This window comes from Labrus bergylta, chromosome 3 (genome assembly GCF_963930695.1).
Source record: "Labrus bergylta chromosome 3, fLabBer1.1, whole genome shotgun sequence".
NCBI lineage: Eukaryota > Metazoa > Chordata > Actinopteri > Labriformes > Labridae > Labrus > Labrus bergylta.
Window position 1 is genome coordinate 31,526,981 of NC_089197.1, and position 25,461 is coordinate 31,552,441.

Sequence of the window (25,461 nt, forward strand, 5' to 3'; positions counted from 1 at the left end):
CAGGCTGAGGGGTCTTTCTATTTGAATGTAATAATGATGAGTTTGTTCTCCGGGTTGTAAATTTGTTAAAGCAGGACAGAAAAAGGACTGCACATGGGAGACATTCCCCTTGTCATTTGATCACCTCGGCTTTGTATGGGGGCTCTGGTTAAATACTGTGTGCCATACTTGAAGAATGAGGCATTGTTTTTGAAATAATATGACCCCCCCCCCCAGGAAAAACTTAACCAGATAAGAGTGTATCCCATTTAAAGATGTCTTAATACACCTGTTTTCTAAAAGTACTACTTCCGTGTCTATTGCATAGCACACAGCTAGTTACCCTGTACATAAAGATGCTAGTTTTGATTTTTCTGTCAAATATCACTTTTTGAAAGGGAAGCCTTCTTCTCGTACTGGTAGTTCCAACAAGCACATCTCGACATCTGTCTCGCATTTTTTGTATCGTTACGTGTTTTGATTACCTAGATGGTTCATAAAAAAAAAAAAGGAAACTAGATCTATTTATCTAAACATGAAAAAAGTTTAAAGTTATTTAATGTATAAAAATCGGGACGTATCATTTAACTGTAGATGACATAATCTGCTTTTTCAATAAAGTGGTTTTGTAGCTAACTGCAAAAGAAGTGTCTTGTTTCTTCTCCTGTTTTTTCTGAAGTTTCATTTTCATTTGTTTATACATCATAGTCTGCCACCACATATATCACATCAGGTCCCAAAAAGTTACTGCTGACGTTCAACTGAAACATTTTTGGTTTAAAAAAATGAGCTTAAGATATCCATTTTATTTTGAAGACTTCGGCTTTATGTCGACAATAGCTGATATGAGACTAAATGAAATCCCCAATTTAAAATGTTTTATGAATAGGTTAAGCAAAGCTGTCCGATTGTTGCAGCCAGGCTGTAATAAGAGATACGTTTGTATTAATGGCAGATTATGGTGATTATTATTTTTTTGTTTGTTGAATTTAAGTTTTTAGACGAGTATGAAAGAGTATTAATGCCACTGCAGTATTCCTTCATTATCAAATACAAATACAAAGGCACTCTTCTCTGCTGAAAAAGATGTATACAAAGCCTTTGTTAAATTGGGTATTTCATCACAGACATTTAAAAAAAAAAAAAAGAAGCTGGGTTACAAGTTAAAACCCACTAGCAGCACGAACAGCCTTCTTCAGGGTGTCGTCGTCAGCACACAATCAGCTGCTGAAATACAAACCAGACAATAAGGAGGTCGTGAGCAGGAGGTTACTGAGCTCACAGGTGTGAATGTGGGGCACAATCCCCAAAAAAACATTAAAGCCTTTTTTATATCAGTCGGCCAAAGCTGAAATTTTAATCCATAATGTTTAACTTTTAAAGCTGCTGTTTTTAAACTATTTTATTTTATTTGCTGATTCATCACACCTCCAAACAAGTTTATCTTTATAGCAGTTAATGACAACCGGCTTCACAACACCCTCACAATAAAACAATACTTTAAAATGTTAATTAAATGCTACAATTAAAAATAAGATCCCAAATGGGAACAACCGTACAGCAACATTTTAGAAATATGTACTTTAATGTTAGCTGTTAGTAAAATACTGTTGGATTACAGCGTTGCATGCAGCCTTGTTCAAAGTCTACTGATGGACTCTGATGGTCAGATAATCTGAAACCTTTAGTAAAACAAAGAAACATCATAAAAAGATCAGGTCTGAGTATGTAGCCCCAAAAACACATAAACCGAAGAATCTAAATCATAATACAACTAACAACATGAAACGTAATAGCACAAAAAGATACACATCAGCCAGCGGAAAGAGTTAGAGATGAGTCAGTTCCCTCGATGCTGAACCCTTACAGTAAACTGTTCCAGCACATAAACATGTCTGGAAATATCCGACAGACTTGACGAGCTGATACTGTGGGGAACGCCCATGAGATTTCCTTTAAAGCTCCTGAGTGTAGTTTTTTTGTTTTGTTTATAAAACAGACTGAAATGAATGCTGATGACTCTCAATGACCTGCAAAGCAAACAAGATTGATTATTTCTATTTTGTTCTTTTTTAATGTATGTGACCCCTTTTATCAGTATCCTCTGTGGAAAAGACTTATAATAAGTGATATGTTTGGCATTTAAAAGATGGAGGATTTATTGTGTTACAGAGTAATATCAATGCATATAAAGGGCAGGGTCAGCATGTGGATAAGAGGAAACATTTTGCCCACAGTGGTTGCCTTGATGGACACAAAATGAAATTTAAAAAAAAGATGAAAGAATGAATTAGTCTCATGAAATGTGTCAAGTAACTTTGCACTTAGAAGCACATGTTATGTGACATCATTAAACAATTGATAATTGGACCTATGCTGTTAAAACTCACGAGGAGCTGAGGAAAAGAAAAAAGTCAGAATAAGAGAACATTTTATGAATGCTGATGAAAAATCTGGAAAGTAAGATCTTGCATATTTGCACATTTGACAAATATTTGAGATATTATGACTCAAAGTGGCGACATCATCTCAGTCCCACATCCCTGCCGAGAACGTTTATGTGAACGCAGATGCAGCCTCCCCTTGTTCTCCCGAAGACTGTGTCCCTGTCTGCTTACAATAGTGATTGATTGATTGATTGATTGATTGATTGATTGATTGAATTACTTGTTTAATTGAAGACATTGAACTTCTGTAACGCAAGACAAATGAAAAAACTTTGTCTGAAAAAAGTATGATCTAATAATCAATCAATCAATCAATCAATCAATAAGGAAGACATGGAAACATGCCATGCACAGTGCTGCTGTCATCTCTGCAGATTCTGGCAAAGTGAGTGAATGAGTTTCTGTAGAATATATTTCCTGTCTCCTAAACTTACTCCTGCAGGGCTCAATCCCTAAAGGTTTTAAAGAAATTAAGACATCTCTGCATTCCAGTGGTAGAAAAATCTTACAGTAACACGTTCAAATAGAAAGGAAAAGAGAAAAGGAGGTAACAGGACTTCAAACTTCCTGCACCTGCACTAAGGATGAAACTTGAAAAATAAGATGTAAAAACATGTGCACCCCTTTCACCCCGTCAGTCTCAGATTTCAATGACAGTAGCTGCAGCTGTATCTATAAGCCACTGGTGCTCAGATAGTTGCAGATGAAGCTTCAGTTTGTGTGGGCGTACATAAAAGCAAAGTGTCTGCTGCCCACTGACTGAGCTCTCCTGTTGGCTGAACAGTGGTGTTCAGTGTGAGGAGCTCTCCGGTGTTGGTTGTCAGCTCCATGAGACGGGGCACAAAGCGCCCTTTATGTATGTGAGAGTTCCACCCTGTGACTCAGGGAGCAGTGTGTGTGTGTGTGTGTGTGTGTCTGTGTGTGTGTGTGTGTGTGTCTGTGCTTGCAGAGGTAGCGGAGCCCCGGGGGATCTGCTGTGAGGTGAGCTCTGTTACACAGCACAAAAGAACATCTTCCTGTAGGAGCACATGGGGTCCCTCCACTGCCAGAAAATGAGTGAAAATATGCTCGCCACATGATTACCTCATGCACTCTGAATTAAATTGTCGGTTAGTGACACTTTGTGTTTCCCTTCCTTTACCGAAAACTCAAGCCTGTTTGCTACCATTGTCTCGTTCATTTCATTGTTTTCTGTAATCCAGCATGCAATGTTTACAGTTGATCACTATCAGAAAGATGAACAGGTATTTAACATGATCATGAAAGCCATGACATTCGGTTATTTAGGGCCACATATGCACAAAATCAAACTCCATAGACAGGCAGTATTTAATAGTAGTGATTGGTCACTTCACAAAACGTTTCCAAAAGCAAGCACACAATTTACATCAACACGTTGGTTTTTTTTTCTCCAGATAATCCACAGTCAATGGTGATAATTCAGTTTCTAGTGATCTTTCTTGGGAAGAACTGTAAGAAGGCTGATTAATACCCTCAGTTATTTTTCAAAGATTTCAACACCATACACATTTGCAGATGTTTTTGTAGATATTTCAGCTGATAGTAAGGAGATGGCAGAAAAATACTGTTAGAGACACAATGGGAAAGAGAAGCAATCATTCAATCTTTATTTGTATAGCACAAATTCATTACAAATGTCTCAAGACATTATAGTGAAAGAACAGGTCTAGTCTAGACCATTGGTACTCAATTGGTGGGTCGCGGAGCTGTTTTCAGTGTGTTGTGAATGTGTGCCAGGAAAAATAGTTGTGTTTAAAAGTTTATGGAGAGCATACTGGTTGTATTCTGTATTGTTTTTTTAATTAAATACTTCTAATTGGTTGAAAAATATCAGTCCTGAGGCTAGACCAGTTCAGCACCACTGGTTTTCCAAAGGCTATACTCTTTGTTCTAGTATTTACAGAGAACCAACATTAATCCATGAGAACTGGACATTTAGCAAAGTAACAGCAGCAAGGAAAACTTACTTAAAACAGGCAGAAACCATGTTGAACAGCCATCTGCTGCAACTGTGTTGCTCTCTAAGAAACTCACTATCATACTGTGTAGAACTAATGATTAGATTTTATTAAATCAACAGTATCAGAATCCAAAACAGATAACCAGAGATCATCTTTTTCTTTTTCTTTAAAGCAGTCTTGTTTCTTGTCCAAACCTGACGTAGGCTAGGATTTCTGCTGGTGCTCTCGAGGCATCATCAACACTGTACTTCGAAAAGGATGACGTCTCTTGAATTCAAATGTGAGTGAAGCAAATTTAACTGTCATGATCCTGCATTCTTTAAATGCCCAGCAGGGGGGATTCCACAATCAGGCTTTTACCAGGAGTGTTAGCGTACTTCTAATCTCATGCTAGGGACTTTATTCTTCTGTATCTGGGAGCTATATATCTGACTCTGGCAAACAGTGCTCAGTATAGGTGAAGGAGCATGAGTTGTCATACACTGTCTCTGGAATGAGCTACGCACAAATCTCCAAAACCTCCGGTGTTAAATAATGAAGCCAATGTGGATGTTAAAGAAAACGCAGTGTCTACTTGAGGCTGTCTTGCGAGGAATTCCCATTTGGTCCAATATTAAAATACTCAATTTTACAGCAGACAAAAGCAAGTTTACAGGAAAAATCTGAAAAACGGTTCTCATCTGAATAGCTAATTTCTTCAACTCCACCGCTTTGCCTCTTGCTAGAAAGTTAGGTTGAGATACCATTCCCAACATGGCGTCCGCCATCACTGGACTTCAAAACTTTTCTTCAGAAACCAATAGATGATGTCACTGAGATTACGTCCATGTTTTATACAAACTATGCTTGAGACCTACAATTATTATCTGAATGTCAGAATTTCAAACTGGAGATGTGGCACATGTCATGGAGAGTTGCATTATGGAAATGCAATATCCATATGATTCCTATCCATCATTTTGAATTTGATCTGAATACTAGGAACCAAACGTCAGGATGTCAATAAGTATTTGACAGTTCATGTGTAGTCTTACGTATTCCCATTCTTCCCTTAATACCACAAGACAAGCTTGGTTGCAAGAGTTAATTCGTTGAACTGGATCAGAGAAATGTACTGTCTTTGATGAGTCTGAGTGAGTGATACACTTTTTCAGAAGATTTAATCAACTTTCGTTTTCTCTTGAAAATCAACAAACACGTTTTTACATGACTGATGAACTGAGTCACTCATTTGAAACTGTTTTTAACAACTCTGAAGGTTAAAAGGTTAATTTGTTGTGGCATCACTGCTGACGACAATAATACCAGTCGTGTCTGCATGAAAACCAAACCTGTGATAAGAATCAGAAACAGCCTTGATGTTAAAGAGCGAGAAAGCGACAGTCACAGTGTTCATTATGATATACTGTATCAACAGCAGACGGACAGAGGCTGGAATCAGCGTGGGAGACTTTTGTCTTTTTAATCTCTCACATTGTGGTACTGAATAAGAGCCAGATGTCAGTCAGCATATCTCTGTTTCTTTGGAGAATCAGTGCTAACAAAAAAGATCTAACAGTGAGTGCAGAGTCTTCAGAAACCCACACAGATAAGCAGATAGCCGACCTGGAGGCGTCCCAGGAGGACAAACGAACCCAGCTGTCTGATGGTTTTAACTCTGAGTGTTCTATGAGATTAGAGATATCTTTCACATAGAGAGCAAGCTAATGTTCCCATTTAATAATTTACAACAGATCATGTAATAATGTTATTTTTCTTCGAACCAATATTTTCAAAGTTATTTCTCAAAGCAGAAGGTTCACCGCTCAATTTTTTCTCACCAGATGGTCGTAGCGTTTCTCAATAACAGCCTGAGATCTGTTTTTTTCTTGTATGTAAATGCTTGGTGTGTAATGATTTGATATGAACCCTACAACCATGAGTTTTCAGATGGATCCTGCTAGGGCTCTTAAGAAAGTGTTTTAAGGGAGAACATGGGGCCTGAACAACAAGGGGTCAGCTGCAGCCTCATGGGACGGCTGCTGGTCTCTTATGCTGCAGAGTAGCAAGCTCTGCCCACGTACTTAAGTTAAACTTTTATATAACTCCAGTAGTCGTGGGAAAAATGAAGCTGGGCTGGACTTGATGGCCTTTTTTTAATTTTTAATTTTAGAAGCATGCAGGGTTTGCGTCTCATTGCTATGGCAGTTCAGACCAGAAACTGGGAAATTAGGAGAGAAGAGTTTGAAATCGGGAAATGTGATGTTGGCCGGAGAGGTCGTGTGTGTTTGCAGATATGTTCCCTGAAGGTTTCTGGGAGTAGAAGATGGTTTAACTCATGCAACAACAAAAAAAAAGCATTCCAGTAAACTTCAAGCCAAATTAAAAACCTGCAGGCTATGTTCTGCTCTGAGGCCGATGAGTTTCCGAGCTTGTTTACATGCAAGGATGCTGACCCTTCTAGCTGTGCAGCTCATCATGAATACAAATGATACAAATGCGAAGAAAACATGCCTCTAAGAAGATGTTTAGACAAGCTTCAGCACATGATGGTTCAGTTCAGAGAAAAAAAAAAAAACATTCCCTGAATATTCATCTGACATCGCCTTGAACTTCATAATCCGAAATGGCAGGTTGCAACCCTGATGGATCTCAGACTAGCTGCATCAGTATCTTCGTTTAAATCACTTTTAAAAACACATTTTTATCGTAAGGCCTTCTTATAATCCTTGTTTTATCCAGGATGTTTTATTTGTTTTACTGTTAACTTTAGCCACTCTTTGTCTCTGTTGTTTCTCTTTCCTCTGTTAATTGGATGATTGATGCTCTGTTGTTTTATTTTTCATGCTTTTAATAGGATTTTATTGTCGTGTATTTGACTGTTGGGATTTTTTATTTTTTCTGTAAAGCACTTTGTGATGTTGGTTTTGATAAGTGCTTTATAAATAAACTTTATTATTATTATTATTATTATGGGGGGTGCTAAATTCACAGACCAGGAGAAATAAAATTGACTGACAGGCCCGGGCAATAAAGCATGAAGTGGAATTTGAGGGTATGAGGAGCTATAGTTAAACAAACATCTCAGGAACGCATACAGAACCTTTTGTTATGCTGCTATTTGATTCTGCTCTCCAACGGAGTAAAACTGAATCACCTATTTCCTGCTGACTTTCTACTTGTTTGTTTCTGCCTGTTTCACCTGACTTCATTTAATCATTATGAGTCACTTTTCAGCAGTATGTGTGTGACTCAGCTTACACAGGGCTCTACTGACTCATGACTTTCATTCATAAATCTAAAAGTATTTGTAAAAAAGGTGACAAATTTGTTTGCAATAATCCAAACATGTTGAATAAAAACGTGTATTTTTTTACAAACTGGAGAAATGCTGTAAATAATTGTCTGAAAATCAAAAGAGGAGGGTTTTCTATCCTCAGTCAAACTCTCTTTCGTCTGAATCTCAGAGCCACAGATAAAAAGGACAAGTTCGATTTTGAAGTAAAGTATTGTTGCCTGGCAACAGCATTGAAAACCCAGCAGTGTCTTGGGGTCTAGGATTTTTTTGAAACTTTCTGTTTGTCCTCATACACGCTCTATAATTCTGTCCATCAGTTAGAAGAACGAAACATATTGAAGTTCATCTTGTCTTCTTTGTACTTTGTTCTACATTTAATGAAATGATTTGTTGTGTGAGATGTTTCCTTCTCGTTCTCTTGTTATATTTAATTTTTTTGTAGGATATCTTCACAGGCAATTGTTGGCACATCACACCGAAACATTAAGCAAATGAGGTTTAATGATATTCACATTAAGTGACAGGGAGGAGCAAGGATGCGGTCCAGATGCTTTTTAGTCCAGCTGTTTGTTTTTCTCTCTAAATGGATGCGATGAAGTCTGGGGATTTGTGGGGAGGAATTGTGCAGAAGGGCTGACCGTTGACCTCTTGTTCCTCTGAATAAATTGTAGTTAACTGGGTGGCTCTTTCACTCCCAGTACGTTCATCTGGAACTCTGATGCCACCTAGTGACGAGATGTCTAAACAAGGAAACCTTTTGTACAAACAAGCAAATGAATATTTCACATTTCTGTATTTCTTCAGTTTTTCATTAGACAGTACGTGAATGACACTGAAACAGATTTTTAAAGATATTTAATCCACAAATGACACTTATCATAACACTGAGGAGACAGAGGGAGCACATTTCCTTCTAACTTCCCCAACATGCTAATACAAAAAGAGTTTTCCTCTCACAGTGGTGAACAAACAAACATAGAAAAGATGGCACTCATGACATTCATAATGAGAGAACAAACAAAGAGTGCTTCAGCCCGACCAGCTGCCTCTGAGAGTCTCCTGTCCACAGAGCTGATTAGGTGGATAATGAAGTGGAAGTGGTCAGGGTAAGGGATGGGGGGGTTGACTCAGGCGAAGTTCTTCTTGAGGAAGTTCATGAGTCCATTGGTGGAGGAGTCGTGGGAGTTGACCTCTGCTGCGTCCTTGAGCTCAGGCTCGATCTTCTTTGCGAGCTGTTTGCCCAGCTCCACTCTGATCACACCGAGGAGAAGGAGGGGGGGGACACAAGGTGAAGATAGATATTAAACTGGCTTTTAAAAAGTTACTTTCAGTGATTTATCTGTATGCTGATTCTACCACATCTCCCTGACTTTCAAACACAAAGTTACACTGCTTTGCACCTCAAAGTCAGATTTTCTGCCTATTTATTGAAAAAATGATCATGTAGTGTAATATCCATTCTCCATGTCTTCATTTTCTTAATAGAATCTATGTAGTGCATACTGAAACCCAACACGCCATGTTTTTATGGCTGCAGAAACAACTGACATTTTTAGTGCTAGAAACTTTTAAGACTGCAGTAGAATTTCAACATTGTGTTCTGAGGATTATTTCCAAATCTAGGCTGTGTGTGTTTGTATGTTACTATCTGTGGAATAAAACCTATTTACAACCATACGTTTATCCAAAGTAAAACCCGTCTCACCCCCATTGGTCAAAGCTGTTGATCTCCCACATCACACCCTGGATGAAGATCTTGTGCTCGTACATCGCTGTAAAACAAGACAAATTCATTATTAGTCTGTACTTTAAAAAAAGGACAAACAGATCGTTTTGTTTGTTTGTTTAGATATTTTACATTTCAGAGGTAAGACAGAGGAGCTGTGAACAATAAAACCTGTTCTCTTGGTTTGGAGTCCAAAGAGCAAACACACTGTTTCTATGCAACCACGTGCCTCTTTCCCACTGAATCTAAAATCACACTCCATTGTTTCCAAACTGGATCTGTCAGGGTTTTAAGATAACTTCATTCATCAGTATGTGTGATCAAGGTTGTTGTCAAACTGTTTGCTCATCCTGCACTCACTACACTGGCTTCCCTTCTCACTCAGGATACTGCACAATGTAATTACTCACACATCAATGCAGACACGGCAATGCTCCTCTGAACCTTAAAAAAACAACTGCTTACCCTTCAAACCCGTACAAGATACCACCCATCTGCCGACACCATCCTCATCCAAATCCCCCAGGACTAAGGTCTGCTCTATCGGGACAGAGTCTTCTATTCTGCTGCCCCATGCTCTCCCCGACCACCTGAGGCCCCCACAGACTGTGGACTCCTTTAAAAAGGACTGAAAAACCTTTCTCTTTAAAAGAGACTTCTCTTCAAACCACTGCTCTTAGATTTTGTTTTATGCTCATCTTTTTTTTTTTACCTGTTTGATTTTAGTTGTTGTTATTTTCTAAGATCATCAGATGGTCTAATTCAAGAAAGTGTTTTTATTTTGGCTTTACCATTGACTCTAGGAAGTCTTTCACCGTGATTAAAGAGATCCAAATAAACTAATTTAAACTCCAAACCCACAAACAATGACTTTACTGCACAATATATAACTATATTCACATCATGTCAATCTATATTCTTGCTTAAAATCAGGAGAAACATTGTCTGTTCTTACCTATAAGTGCTCCCAGTGTGTATGGGGTCACTTTCTTGAAGATGATTGAGTTGGTTGGCTTGTTTCCTTGGAATACCTGAGATAAACACGGAGACATTTCTCGTCAAACAGACCACTTTGTGCATGCTCCTACTGTAATTAAGTTTTGGGTACTACAGTGTGTGTGTGTGTGTGTGTGTGTGTGTGTGTGTGTGTGTGTGTGTGTGTGTGTGTGTGTGTGTGTGTGTGTGTGTGTGTGTGTGTGTGTGTGTGTGTGTGAATTGTATGACCCCTAGGGGGCACTACCTCCTGTGCTTGCATACTGTAGTCTGCAAGCACTTCCTCATGCTAAGATTCATTTTGTAAGAGTAAAATGAGATGACTGCCTCAAATTCAGCTTTTTGTAATCATTTCAAAACTCACTTTGTGTGGCAGGATTTTGTCCAGAGCTTCTCCACTGAGGCCGCTGGCCTCCAGCTCCTTCCTGGCCTCCTCTGTGGTCTTCCCCTTCATCAGAGCCTCTGTCTGGGCCAGGAAATTAGCCAACAGAATCTACAGAGAGTCACATGAAACACACACACACACACACACACACATACACACAGAGATGTTGGCATTGCAAGCATTAAGTAATTGTGTTGTACTTTGTATTGCAAAATATCATGAAAAAGTTCATTTTCATTTCTGACCTGAACCCCATAGAGAATCTACTAAGGGGTGTTATTAAGAGGAAGATGACAGACACCAGACCTTACAATACAGACAAGCTTAATGCCGCTATCAAAGGTCAGAAGTCCAATGTGAAGTTTCCACAGTCAGTGATTTGGGGTGTCATGTCACCTGCTGGCGTTGGTCCAATGTGTTTTATGAAGTCCAGAGTCAGAGCAGCCGTCTACCAGGAGATTTGAAAGCACAACATGCTTTCATCTGCTGACAGGCTTTATGGAGAGGCTGATTTCCTCTTACAGCAGGACTTGGCACCTGGCCACAGTGCCCAAACTACCAGAAACTGGTTTGCTAACCATGGTAACTGTGTTTGATTGACCTGAACCTCATAGAGAATCTAGGGGGGGATTCTCAAGAGGAAGATGTAACACCAGAACCAACAATACAAGCGAGCTGAACGCCCCTATCAAAGCAACCTGGGCTTCCATAACACCTCAGCAGTGCCACAGCCAGATTGCTGTTCAGTCAAAAGGAGACCCGTCAAAGTATTGAGTGTATAAATTAACATCATTTTTAGAAAGCTTGACAGTTATGTATTACAAATCATTTTTCTATCCATTTTCTAATATCCTGGATTTTTATTTTATTTTAATGAGCTTCAAGCCGTAATCATCAAGATGAAAAGAAAAAAGCAAGCACTTTTTAATATAAGGGAAAAAACTACCTCACAATATTAAAATGTATTTAGCTGCATCTGTATAGGTCTAAACATTAATTTAATGTTATCTCTTTTGGCAAAGGGTTAGACCACTGGAAAAATTATACTTTGAAAAAATAGAAAAATTGTAATCCCAAAGGTTATCATCATCCTGGGTTCAACCAACAATTGATTTAACAGATTTCCCCCGACAAGGAAACAGAAGTCATAGTTGCATTGGTTATTTTCTTCTACAGACAGCATGAAACTTTTGAAACGCATGCAAATTTTAAAGACATTATTCCTCTCAGTGATACCTTGTGGTGCAGGCTGTCTCTGATTGGGTGCTGTGACTGAGCTGGAATCAGGAAGTCTGAAGGCACCATGCGGGTTCCTGAGTGGGACACGGTGAACTTGTATCAGTACAAACTTAATGTTGCAAATGTTGTGTGACACACATTTCTGACTTTGTCTGACAATAAAGTTTTGATTCAATCAATTCACCAATCAACCAATCAACCAATCAATCAATCAATCAATCAATCAATCAATCAATCAATCAACCAATCAATCAATCAATCAATCAATCAATCAATCAATCAATCAATCAATCAATCAATCAATCAACCAATCAATCAATCAACCAATCAATCAATCAATCAAACAATCAATCAAACAATTAATCAATCAATTAATACAAATCCTTTAAGTAAAAATTTCTAGATATATAACAGTGGACTAATAAAACCAAAACTTAAAAAAACATCAGTAAAATAAAATTCCTATTTTGCAATACAAATTGGCACAGTGCCGCTTTTTATGGTCAAAAACACAATGCAGAGACTGATTCTGACCAGTTACAGCCCGGGACATAGAGAAAGGACAAAAATAGAAGTCCTGACTACCAGCAGAGGAATAATTCAGTGGTCACTGCAGCCCCTGAAGACCCCTGTCATGAGGCTAACTAGCTAGCATTCCTTTTTTAAAGATGTATTTTGGGGCTTTTTGTGCCTTTAATGGAGAGATAGGACAGTAGATAGAGTCAGAAATCAGGGAGAGAGAGAGAGAATGAGGAATGACATGCAGGAAAGGAGCCACAGGTCGGATTCGATCCTGGGCCGCCCGCTTGGGAGACTACTGCCTCCATACATGGAGCACGTGCACTAACCACTGCGCCACCAGCGCCCCCTAGCTAGCATTCCTTCCCGTAACGATTCAATAAGGATAGGTTAGGCTAGGTTGGTTAATTGTTGCTCTGATCAAATGACGGCCTTCAATGTTGTTACCTTGGTGGATGAGCTGGTAGAAGGCATGCTGTCCATTGGTTCCTGGCTCCCCCCACACTATTGGCCCAGTGTGATAGTTAACACGTGCTCCATGGTTAGTGATGTACTTTCCATTTGACTCCATGTCACCCTTAAACACAAACATTTTATTTTACTTTTCATTTGGACTTTACCAAGTTTAGTCTTTGTGATGTGTGCGTGGACAATCACACAAAGTTTTTTACTTTGCTATTATGAACGCAAAACAAACCAATTCAACGTTAAAAAACACTTATTTTAAATAAATTATTCTTTTCTCTGTTTTGTTTTGTTATGAGCCCTGTTTGCATTGTTGGGGCAGACCTGTTGGAAGTAGGCGGTAAAGCGGTGCATATACTGGTCGTATGGCAGCATGGCGTGGGTCTCAGCGTGGAAGAAGTTGATGTACCAGATGCCCAGCAAGGCCAGCAGGACGGGAGCATTTTTATCCAGAGGTGCAGTGCGGAAATGGTTATCCTGCAGTGGAGAGTCAGATGTTCAGTCTTATTTATGTATTCTGAAAGTTTTTCTACACTACAGAGGTGAAGAAATTAAGATGTTTGAGACGTGCCTACCATCCAGTGAGCTCCTGAAAGAAGCTTTTCAAAGTTGTCGAAGCCTGGGAGAGAGAGCAGATGTGACAGGAAAGTTAACTGACTGGAAAATAATTGTAAACATTGTTTCTCCAGCAAAATCAGCAAGTCAGATTCCTATTTCTTCACTTAAGACACAGTGTATAGATTTCCGTTCCCTGTGGCGCTGTGGGGGCAGACCTGTTGGAAGCAGGTGGTTAAGAGTTGCATATTAATGTCTTTGGGCATCATAGTGTGGGTGTCATTGTTTAAAATGTTGATCAGATTTGATTGATTGCAATGAAAATTGGTGCATGTGTTTCTGTTCCCCTCAGGATGGATTACAATAACTTAAGTGATGCCTACACATTTGTCCCGTGCCACAATCTGGTCTACATTTCTATGTGCCGTATTTTGTCTAGCATTGAAAGACCTGCAAAACTAAGTACCACCAGTCTCAGCTACACTTGGCATTCAGGGCTAATTAGCAAATTATAGCTTTCTTGAAAGCTACTAAGAGGAAGAGCAAGGTAGATTGGATACCTTTAGCTAGCTGAACATCCAAGTTGATCCTACAGACTTTACATTAAGTTAGCTGGGCTTAAACCTGATATGGGCTCAGAGCAGGCTTTTAGTGAATTGGTTTTGGGGCCAACATAGGCAACTCACATGCATAGAAATCGGCTAAAAAGGGATGAAACCATATAGACAGTTAATGTAGGTACTGGGTGGGTATCAAGTTGGTTACATCTACCCATATAGGTCCTGTGTTGAGCTGCACAAGGACCTTTGCCCAAACGAGGATAACCCATTATTAATCATACATAAGACGACTGGGCATCTGCATTTCAAGACTCCTATCAGCATTGTTTAAGGCAGATGTTTGCATTTAGCTCAAAGCATTGCTGTGGCTACAAAACCATGAAGCTGCTAGCATGACGAAAACTGGTCTCAAAGTCTTTTTATTCATTACAGCATTGGTGAAATGTATACATTTTTCAAATTCACAACAGAGTGACTTTAAAAATCCAATATCATATTGCAGTAAAAAGGCATTAAAAACAGAAATGTTCACGATACGTACCAATGTGAAGGGCGATGGACATCCCAATTGCAGACCACAGGGAGAAACGACCGCCAACCCACTTAGGGGAAAAAAGAAACCATGAAATAGACTTCATAAAATATGTCCATGACTTAAACAAAACTGTGTAATATTGAAAGAAAAAACAAGCTTTACATATTTGCAAACAATTGGAAGTTAAATCTTCATGTACTTAACCCTAGCACACATTTTGTGTTATTGTCTCTGTACACACAGAAAAATATCTTTAAAGGCTTTATATGCAATTTTTTGATCCAGCAAATGTCGCCTTTGAGCACCAGCTCAACAATGCAACTCGCGGTGCATTGTTGTGTTAGCATGCTAAAGCTATCGATCTTTATTATGCTCGTATTTTTACACTGCATGTAAATTTACCTGAAATGAGCGTGATCTAGAAACACAGTTAAGCAGTGAGTACAGTATGTTATTCTTCTTTTCTCTAGTCCCTCAATTAAACAACTTTTATACGTGAGGGGAGGAGTCAGCTGCTGTCCGGGCGATGTAAACATACTGAAGATGGGACTCAGAAAACTCTGAAAGCATCACAGACAGTGGGACTCGGGTGTTACACCCATTGTAGACAGTCATGACTCACAGAGTTATTTTCAGAGGATATACTTGATTTATATTACATTTAAGTCTGAAAAATCACATATTAAGCCTTTAATAAGCATTAATATAAAGCCCGCCACTTCGTCCAAAGTTTCTTCCCTCTCTTATTAACAGTAAATGCTGTATCTCCAGTTATATAATGAATGTACACTGGCAACGTAAAGGCCATGTTATAGTTGTAACCCTTTAAATAACAACAATGTAACTAAATGCAGCTCCCTGACCTTTGGTGAGACCCAGCCTTTACAGTAACCTCTGCAGAGAGAAGGTCGCTACCAATAATAACTGAGTCTGAAGAGAGGGGCTTCTGATTACCCAGCAGCTGCTGGCAAGAGTGTCCGACCCACCTACTTCACAGGTCAAAAGTCTAGTTTATTTTTAGCTGCTGCCCACGGCCCCCTTTATCCACAGTCTGAACACAGTCCGCTTTAAGGCTTTAAGATCACTCACGTCCCAAAATTCAAACATGTTCTCTGTGTCAATGCCGAAGTCCTTCACTTTGGGCTGAGAGGGGAGACAGAGAAAACAGGACAGTTAGATACAGATGTCTGGACTGAGAGCGAACAATTGACCCTAAAGACGGTTTCAGCATTTACCCCGTTTGTAGAAAGTGCAACAAAGTGCTTGGCGACAGCAGTTTTCTGTTGAAACATAGAGAGGATGTGACTGCAGGATATCATTCAGCAACTTACAAAAACATTGATGCTATGTTTTGATGCTACATACTCACGTCTTTGGCATGTTCAAGGAACCATTCTTTGGCCGACTCAGCGTTAGTTATGGTCTCTTGGGTAGTGAATGTCTTTAAACGGAGGATAACAAACCAGGTAAGCATAAACTACTAGACAATGTCAAAGCCTGTATAGAAGTCGAGGATGTAGCCAATGTGACATCACCCAATGCTTTGTGAACGTCTTAGATTTCGACCTATGTCATCTTGTTTTTTTGGTACCAGAATGACCATATTTGGAAAATCAGGTGCATAAGCAATGCTACATCTCTACCCAGGTAGAGGTTACAGTCTGCATTGACTTATCAATCACAGGTAGCCATGCTCCAAAGCTTATGTTACTTTACTTTTCAAATGTACTCGTATATATTACAAAATGAACACTATGCTGTACTGAGGAATACTTTAATCTAGTTTGTTCCTACTATTTGTGAGTCACTTGTGCCAAATAAAATAAGCTGACATAACATTTACTCTACTGCCTGTAAAGAGCACCTCATACCCGCCAGTACAACCAGATTCAATCGCCTGAGGGCAAACTTTATCCTGTGAAGGATTTTGTACTGACTGACTGTGTACACATGAAAAAAATAAGACGAAGATATTAGTCTGGTGCAGTTAAAAATGTCCGCTCTGTAAAGCAGCAACCTTGGATGCGATGATGAAGAGGGTTGTCTCAGGGTTCAGCTGTGCCAGGGTTTTGGCAATGTGTGTTCCATCAATATTTGACACAAACCACACACGCGGCCCATCCTTTGAATAAGGCTTCAAGGCCTCAGTCACCATCAGGGGGCCCTGCAACGCAAATCAATTCAAGTTCAAAGTCAGAGGGCTGTGTTGCTAAGATCAACAGTTTGTAAAGCATAGAGCAGCAGGAGTTGTAAATAATGTCATGGCTTTGCTCAAATGATGAAACCTTCCTAAAGTTGCACTTACAAGGTCAGATCCTCCGATGCCAACATTGACAACATCTGTGATGGCCTTTCCTGTGAAGCCCTTCCACTCACCGCTGCGAACTCTCTGCAAGATCATTGTGAACATTAACCATAAATGTCTCCCAAAGGCTGAAATCTCAATTCAAATCTTAATTGGGGAGTATGAAAGTGTAACTTTGAAACTGTGAACTGGAACAAGTGCAACAAAGATGTTTCATTTTGACAGGTCTCACTCACATGACAGAAGCCCTTCATCTTCTCAAGAACTTTGTTGACGTCTGGCATCACATCTTTGCCGTCCACCATGATGGGAGTGTTGGAGCGGTTCCTCAGAGCCACGTGGAGCACAGCGCGACCCTGCATATATACATCACCAGGAGCAAAATCACACACTTAAACAATGGATTTTTATTTTATTTGACTATTTTCTGCTGATTTTCTGCTGATACTGTTGCAAATGAAGATGGTCAAACAAAATTCATTTATGTTTCAATAAAAAAAGAAGAAAAAGAAAGCTTATGTACATATTCCTGTGTCACATATTAATGCAGCTTCAGTGGCTGTTCCAGTTTCAAACCACTGGGATAAATGTCGAGAGGTACAAATTGCTGGAGCTTATCTGTGGTCAACAATACGCACCTCAGTGAAGTTAATCTTGTCTCCTTTGAACATCTTCTCTCTGGCAGCTTCAAGACCTCTGGACTTGCCCTGAAAAGACAAAAAGTGTTCACATGAGCAGCAGATATTATGCAAGATGTACATGTCAGTTATTAAATGATGCATGGTGGTAAAAAAATCTAATGAATGACCATTCTCAATGTAATCAAATTGCATATAAAGGACACTTGTTTCTTCTCAATGATGCCTGTATTGGATTGAAGGAAGCCCACCTACAGCTTCTAACATGGACAGGTGGGATTTTAACCTTACTTCCCATATAAGATCTTAATCATTTTTAAATATTAGGGGGTCTACTAATGAGCTAAACTTAACCCCGCCTTTAAAGTCCACTTATAATCCAAATGGGAATTGATTTACCAGATCAACCAACATCTTCATGACTTCATCAGTGATGAGATTCTTGGAGTAATCCAGAAGAATGTCTCCATCCTCTGTTTTCAGTGTTAAGCTGTATAAACACAATTAGACAATAATTACAAGAGCACAAAATAGTGTGACTAAATTATCCAGACGAACAGTACAATTGTATTATTCAGGGGAGGTTAGACTTCTGGCTCTCAACATTATGTAATAAAGCTGGCGACTGATATTTGAACTTGGCTGCCAATGATTATAAAATCTGCAAAATCACATCACATTTTTGTACATGTGAAATATATGCATTTGTCCAGTGGTGCTGTGTATTTTGAGTTTTTACCTTACAAGGTTGATTCAAATAGGATGCCTACCTGAGCTTGTTGAATCTCTCCTTGTCAGCCTCAAACATATGCCTCAGGTTTAGGTTCAGGGCGTGGGCCGTGTACCAGTCCTGAAGTTTTTGGAAGTTGGGGTCCTGTGTGAGTGCCATGATGTCTTGGGGGGCTTGCTGTGCTCCGCTGTGCTCGACTATCCTGGCTGAGTGGGGCAGAGTGGGGCAGAGGGAGAGCTTTTTGAAGGGCATCCAGTCTAGATCCCTCCCACAAGAGACACACTATCTGCAGGCATGGTGCATTTCACACCTCCATACTGTCCTGCAGGGGTAAAATCATTTGTGTGTTGATAGGGCGACAACATGATGAAAATACAGGGGTGTGTAGATAAATGTGCTGCACAAATCCTTGAACACTACAGACATTACTGCAGAGTATTCAGCTGCTGTAAATCCCTCTGAAAAATACACATTATATATCTTCACATCGACCCTTTTACTTTTTTATTGAATTTTGAGTGAATTCATTGGCATTTAAATTTATTACATTTTGACCATTATCTAAGTTCTGAGTTGTACATAATTGCACGACACTATGCAATGTGTGTTATGATGTTTTTTTTTTATGGATTTACAATAGAGTGTGGCTGCATTGCTTATAAAATTAGTCTTTTAAAAAGAATATTTACACTTTTGCTCCTTTACTGACTCATTTTTTTTTACAAATGATGAAATTAAATCCTCGCGCCAGTGTTTGTCTCTAAATTATCACTGTCTTTTTTATCTTTTTTTTTTTTACCTATACTTTAACCAATTCACACGAAGTCTTTGGCTAATTTTTTTTATTTTTTTATTTGGATTTCACCGTTCATGCTTTAATTTCAAAGATAAACTATTGAAAAAAAGCTGTCCAGTAACAACAGAAATTATTACAGTAACATATCTAAAGGTTTCATAATTAACAGTATGGCATGTAAAGGCACAGCAATTCTTCCATCACATATACACTTAATTCAAACCCTTTTCAGAAGTATTGGATTCTACCATTACTATCACCAGAAGAGCAGGATTTGTAAGTTGCCTTTGAATACCGAAATTCAAGAATCTTTTTTCAGAGTGAAGGAAAAACATGTACAGATCATATACGTACATGCTGACTTTAACGCCCCCAAGTGACCGTTTTGAAAGCATTAAATTAGTGATGTAATTCTCTTTATCAACCACTAGAGGGCGGGAGAAACTCATTCTCTGGCTTGCACGTATCATCCCTTTTAAGGCATAGACTGAGAGGGAAAATCTTAATGCTCGAGGAGCTTATAACCTATATAACAAGTATCACAGAAATTATCTGAATTTATTGTGCCAGGACATAAAATATAGAAACATAACTTATAGGAAAAAGTAAGGGCAACCTTAGTATCTAAAATGTGTACTCCAAGACACAAGTATTTTTGTTTTTCTGTTTTGTCTGATCAATTGAGCAGCATATTTAATAAAAATAAGTCTTCAACATGAAGATCAATCAAAATAAAATTTGTCTGTCCACGTTTAGAGTATTTGTAATTTTTGGAGAACAGCTTTTGTCAATGACTCAATCAATGACTATAAAAACATTTTCTTTGGTCATCTATCTTCGCCTCAGTTAATACTATTTAAAATTGTGTGTTGTCGGGGTTATAACCGTGTTGATGTCGGAACTGACATTTTGATTTCAAAATAAAAGTGGGAGGGGGTCACCAAACAAACCAACGTCAAGATAAATATTAGGCAATTTCATTTCATTAAACATTACGAATTCATTCTTCAAAATGCACTTATGACATATGCACTGTAATTTATCCTCCACCTTGTAACCATCATCAGCCCTGAGTTGTTGGCTCATACGTGTCAGCCACAGACTGTGAATAATAATGTCAGGCTGTATATAAGCCATGGTGTCAACCAGGATGGTTAAAGAAATATTGAATTTGCGGAAAGCTGTTTTAAATTAAAGACTTGTGTAAATCAGTGTTGTGATACAACAGAAAACTCAAAGTACTTGGTCTTTTTCGATTCTCTGATTTTTTTGAAATTTTCAAAATCCAAAACAAAAAACGCCAACCACAATTTACATTTTTAGACACTTCAAATCCATTATTACCCCCTTGTTTTTTAAATTCCTGTTTTCTGTTTAAGGATGCATAATTCCTACAGCAACAAACTGCAATGTTTCTGAAATACATCATCATTAAAAAAAAAAATCTGTAAAATATATTAACTTAATTATGATTCCACTGTGTAACTATGTTGCTTGAATATTTATTCATAATTTGAAGGTTGAATTGAATTGAAGGTGTTCAATTCCATTCTATGAAAATATAATAAAAAGGTGACTGTGTGGTTGACTTTTAGGATAGGATAGGATAATACTTTATTGATCCCCAGAGGGTAAATTCAGGCGTTGCAGCAGCACAGACAAGTAAGCTCAAAATACAAAATACACATTAAACAGAATAGATAAGATAAATAAAAATAAAAACAGGGGGTATATACAAGAACAAAATGAATGATGAAGTTAACTATGCAGGGAATTGAGACAGTATTTGCAGAGAATGACAAATGATAAAGTGACAACTGATGATTAAAGTGACACTTGGTATGATAAATAGCAGCAAGTTATGTTAAAAAGCAGAGAAGAGAGGCAGTATTGTACCACAGTAATGCAGAGTGCAGTTATATAATATAATGTAGTATAATATAATATAATATAGTGCAATATGAACAATATAGTGTAATGTTATATAATATAGGCTAGACTAATATAATAAAATATATAGAATGTACAGCATATATGTATATATATATTGATGCTAAATAATAATAATAATAATAATAATAATAATAATCATTATAATAATAATAATTTTAGTGTGAATTGTTTTTTTTAATAGTGTTTTATTAAACTTAATGTAAAGTGTAAAGAAATTCGCTGGATCTATCCTTTAAACAGATTTCATAGGCGACATAAGTCTCTGTAACAGCTTTATTGTGAAGGTCTCACCGGAAGCGCCTGCTTTATGTGTGTGTTTCCGGTTTCCAGCAGTGGACATACAGACAGGGGATTCGCTGTCAAGAGGGTGGATGCCTAGAGCTGGTGAGCGACGTGCTGTTTAACTTTACCATTTACTAACACATTTCTTGCGTTTTACTGAAGCAGTTTACTTTCCTCTGGGTGACGCTGGCACTGCCTGCTGCTGGCACTTGTTGAAGTCTTACTGGGACCAGTTCCCTCCACCAGCGCTTACAAACCGTGCCGCAGAGTGCTAGCTATGTTGCTAATGTTAGCTTCTTAGCTATATAGCTAGCACTGCCTAGAAATACTAATGCATCCATTATCGGACGTACATCACTATGTCATATTTGTATGCATGTTCCTTTATGTTTTGCGATATTAGTCCCACATAAATGTATTGGACGCGTGTTTTTCTTATTATATCCAATATGCATCAGACATTTTGTGTAACTGAATAGTCATCACATTCTGGTGAACAAACACATTGTGGTGTCTGCTGATGAAGCGCATCCGCCTAGGCTAAGAGAAGGAGGAGCGACTGGCGGTGTCGGGTTATTTCTGTTTTCTGTAAGTCTGCATCCGTGGGTGATGCTGCTGATTTGATCCATGTCTTGACAGCGGATAACCATGTCACTGCAGGTAAGGCCCGACGTGTGAGTAAATGAGCTTTACCTGGTTTGTCCGATAATGGAGCTGGGCGTACTGGGCTGTAAGGTACGCGCTGCAGTCGAGAGTCTGGTTCTGTGTGGCCGGTGGGCGAGTGTCAAACTCAGGAATGAGGAGGGCTTACCTTCACTTCACTCTCATTTCCAACTTTGTCTGTTTTGGTGCACACTTCAACAGCACTGTTGTATTTGGATCTAAAGTCGTATTAATAGCTGCGACATAATATTTCCATGACCTGGGCCATGCACATCCCGGAGAGTTTCGATGAAACCGGCTAACTGAGCTAGCAGGGATTCAGTTACACCTTCCTGCTAAACACAGTAATCTGGATTTAAAATAATCTCTCAACAAATACAAAACTATGCAGCTAATTATAATTCATTTGTGTTTCAATATGAATGAATTACACGGTGTGTGTTTGTTTGCATTCATATCTGTTTGCATGAGGGAAGCCGTGATGAGTTTTTATATTTATTTATTTATTTATTTGTTAGGGACAGTGCATATTAATGAACAGCTGTAAAAATGCCAGATTATAGCAGAAGTGCTAGTTTCCATCTGTTGTCCCTAGACAGGTAACAGAGAAAGATAAAATACAAATAAAATACAAAGGCACAAGTGACACAAGAATATAATAGAGGTTAAAGGTGGTCACAGACTTGGTTTTCTTTTATCCACTGTTTGAGGTGTGGTTTGAAGGTTGCATATGTTTGTGAGTTAATAGCATAAAGAGCGGCACTGCAACCAAAGAGGTATTATCTTATCCTCACACCAATTCACTGAAATACATTCATAAAGTCTCAATGCATCAAAATATATATAGAACGTTTTTCTTTTCACCCCAGTGGCTGCTAGTTATTAAAATAAGCACAAGAGCAGTAAACGCACTGCATTTATATGGCTTTATAAAGTCTCAGAAGAGATCTTGATTTGCATAAATAAATGATATTGCCCCATTTTATTTTGATGAGTGAAGACAAAGACAGTCTATCCAGGAAACAGTGTTTTGACATCATGTAGAAATAACAAAGAGATGGCTCATGATCTTGGTCGTTGATTGAATGTGTCTTTGTTTTTGATTTGCTGACTGATGGAATTTAAATGTTAACATTCATTGTTATGGCCTAATCCACATTTTACTGGGGCAAACAAGCTTGTAATAAACAAAAGGATTGAACCTTTGCATCAGTTTAACATGGTTATCAGTAGATATCGGCCCTGTTTACAGACATCGGCTCAGCTGCAAATAATGTAGCATGAACCGATGTTTATCTGTTTTGTCTTAATAATTGATTGCTGGAAAGCTCGGACACCTAACTGCTGATTTCAAGAAGAGGTTTTATTTTGGGCAGAGGAAGTCACCTGTTGGACAAACGAATCGGTTTTCATGATCTAACATTAGAGAAGATGTCGGCAGTGTGGGAGTCTTGCACAGTGTCTTACACAAAAAAGTAGTAATGAAAAAAACCATCACAATCAGCAATTGGCCAAATTGTTATTTTAAACATCATACCGGCCCTGATTTTCACTATTGGTGCATCTCTGCTAAACATATAATCAAAACCTAATTGACTTTAGTTTCTTATTAAGCTCCCTACATATATTGTATTCTAGTTTGGTGAAAGAGATGGACTTGTTTTTGCTGGCTTGTAAAGCACCATGTTGTTGACAGTGTTCAGAATGGGACTGTAACCTTTTTTAACCTTTGAAACTTGAGTTTGTTTTGTCTGCAGTGATACTATCAGATGTTTCATAGCTTTGAATGATCGTAGAATCTTAGTAAAGTATAATCCCACACCTTGAAGGAGGTATTTATGTGAAAGTTTGTCTTACTTTTGTTGAGTTTGAACCTACATGTTGACATCTGCCACAGCTGTGTCACTGTGGAAATACGTGCTTTGCTCTGCAAAATTCCTGTCTCTGTCCAAACTCATTCTTTTCAATAGCTTATTCAACTGTGTGCCTGAGCAGTAACAACAGGTAATAAGCCACTGTTTGTTTTCATACTGTTTTTCAGTATTTGTCAGCGTGTGACACGACCAGTTGTAACACTTAACCTTCGTCTTACATTGAATCCGGATGCTTCTGTGAGGAAGTTGACATACAGTCACAAGATTACTGTTTGCGTTTGCCCGGGGTGGAGCACAGGCCTGTCTTGTGCTTTTCTGTCACTGTGTCCTTCAGAACGGAATGAAATATTTCCTTCAATACAAGAGCTTTATAACATAGGCTCAGTTTTACATTATACATAAGTGATTAAAGAGAGCATCTGCTTGGGGAATGGGTGAGTAAACCTAGGACTTGGGAACTCTGAAATTGTATTTCCTTTGGATTGAACTATACAGATACAATTAGTTTGTGTTAGTGGCTGTCTGTGTGGCTGCTATTTATTTTGTCTCTGTAGTTTGATATTTTGATACAGCAGACTTCCTGAAGATAGTTTCAAATGAATAACAGGTGTCACATAAAGGAGACTGATTGTTACCTTCTGTTTGTAGATTCCACCAGGCAACACCTAGAAGAGGTACTCTTTAAGTTATTCTTGACTTAGTTTGGCTAACTTACATAAATACCATCACGTCAGTGATATCTTAACATCTTTATCCTTTGGCACATTTTTGTGATGCAGAAAGCTCCCTGACAATAAGGCTGCAAGAAACTCAACTTGTGTAAATGTATTATATTATAAAGAGTTGATGCTTTAATACTTGAAAGGAGCAATAGTTAGGCTTTGTCATTGAACGACTTGATTGTTTTTTTTAATTTAAGTTTTGACAAACTGGCTTATTGTCTCTTAAGTCTAAGTTGTATAAAAAATACTGCAAAAGTCTCAAAATTCCAAATACAGACTCAAAAATGAGAATGTTATTCTGTGATAGTTATGGTATTTCTTCAACCTCTGACCTAAAAGTTAAAAACACAAAATGATTTGGATGCAGTTCCATTATCATCTGAAACTTAGATAATATCCTCCTACAACAAGTTTTGCCAGCCATGAATCTGTGAGGTGACAGCTTGTTTTAGTGTTTGGTGTGACTTGCTTTTGTACAACCAGGATTTTCATCTGGATGCACAGAAGTAACTTTACTATTTGCACTGGTGTCCTGTGGTAGAGGGTGGGAGTCTGCCTCATCCGTAACAGGGCATGGTTCTACCTTAGTTTATTTAAGTTTCTCTTGTTTACTGATTGGTTGGAATAGGCTTATTATGTCAGTCCTCACTCAGAGTGAAGCAGCTAGTAGGCTTATAGACGAGGGAGGACAGGCCTTGTGTAGCCTGGGAAATCTCACCCCTGTCCCCTGGGAAACCACTTTGGCCTTAGATTGTGGTCAGCTATTTGCCCCCTAGTCAAATGTTCGCAGCAAGATGCATGAATGCATGTGCATCTGAGATGAGTAAATCCCTGCA

The 25,461-nt window shown here is 38.5% G+C and overlaps 3 protein-coding genes across 4 annotated transcripts in view; 2 read left to right on the top strand and 1 right to left on the bottom strand.

Annotated features, from left to right (window-relative positions):
* wtip (WT1 interacting protein) overlaps positions 1–626 on the top strand; it is a 37,164-nt gene extending 36,538 nt beyond the window's left edge. Inside the window, exon 8 of the mRNA XM_020639918.3 lies at positions 1–626. This exon is cut by the window's left edge and continues 3,417 nt beyond it. The gene's annotated coding sequence lies outside the window, so the exon portion shown is untranslated.
* Positions 627–8,525: 7,899 nt separating this feature from the next.
* On the bottom strand, positions 8,526–18,559 carry gpib (glucose-6-phosphate isomerase b). The gene is made up of 18 exons (XM_020646113.3): positions 18,376–18,559; positions 18,005–18,095; positions 17,606–17,674; positions 17,204–17,323; positions 16,968–17,051; positions 16,680–16,826; positions 16,032–16,103; positions 15,898–15,942; positions 15,752–15,805; positions 14,669–14,729; positions 13,588–13,631; positions 13,337–13,489; positions 12,995–13,124; positions 12,026–12,102; positions 10,769–10,897; positions 10,367–10,442; positions 9,391–9,457; positions 8,526–8,936 (listed from the first exon to the last, which is right to left on the bottom strand). The coding sequence occupies exons 1-18, from the start codon at positions 18,492–18,494 to the stop codon at positions 8,813–8,815; spliced, it is 1,662 nt and encodes a 553-aa protein (XP_020501769.3). The 5' UTR covers positions 18,495–18,559; the 3' UTR covers positions 8,526–8,812.
* Positions 18,560–21,403: 2,844 nt separating this feature from the next.
* Positions 21,404–25,461, top strand: part of garre1 (granule associated Rac and RHOG effector 1) — a 37,670-nt gene continuing 33,612 nt past the window's right edge. Inside the window, exon 1 of one of the 2 annotated variants that reach the window (XM_020630388.3) lies at positions 21,404–21,468. The gene's annotated coding sequence lies outside the window, so the exon portion shown is untranslated. Of the gene's footprint in view, positions 21,469–21,916; positions 22,027–25,461 lie in introns of those variants that run through there. The other variant, XM_065953147.1, reaches the window with a different exon arrangement.

Excerpts from the sequence above, each read along its gene's own strand:
- gpib (XM_020646113.3), bottom strand. The coding sequence starts at position 18,494 with ATGGCACTCACACAGGACCCCAACTTCCAAAAACTTCAGGACTGGTAC. Across the intron at positions 17,324-17,605 it reads ACAAGATTAACTTCACTGAG|GGTCGCGCTGTGCTCCACGT; the intron begins GTGCGTATTGTT and ends GTATATATGCAG. Across the intron at positions 10,443-10,768 it reads ACAAAATCCTGCCACACAAA|GTATTCCAAGGAAACAAGCC; the intron begins GTGAGTTTTGAA and ends TGTTTATCTCAG.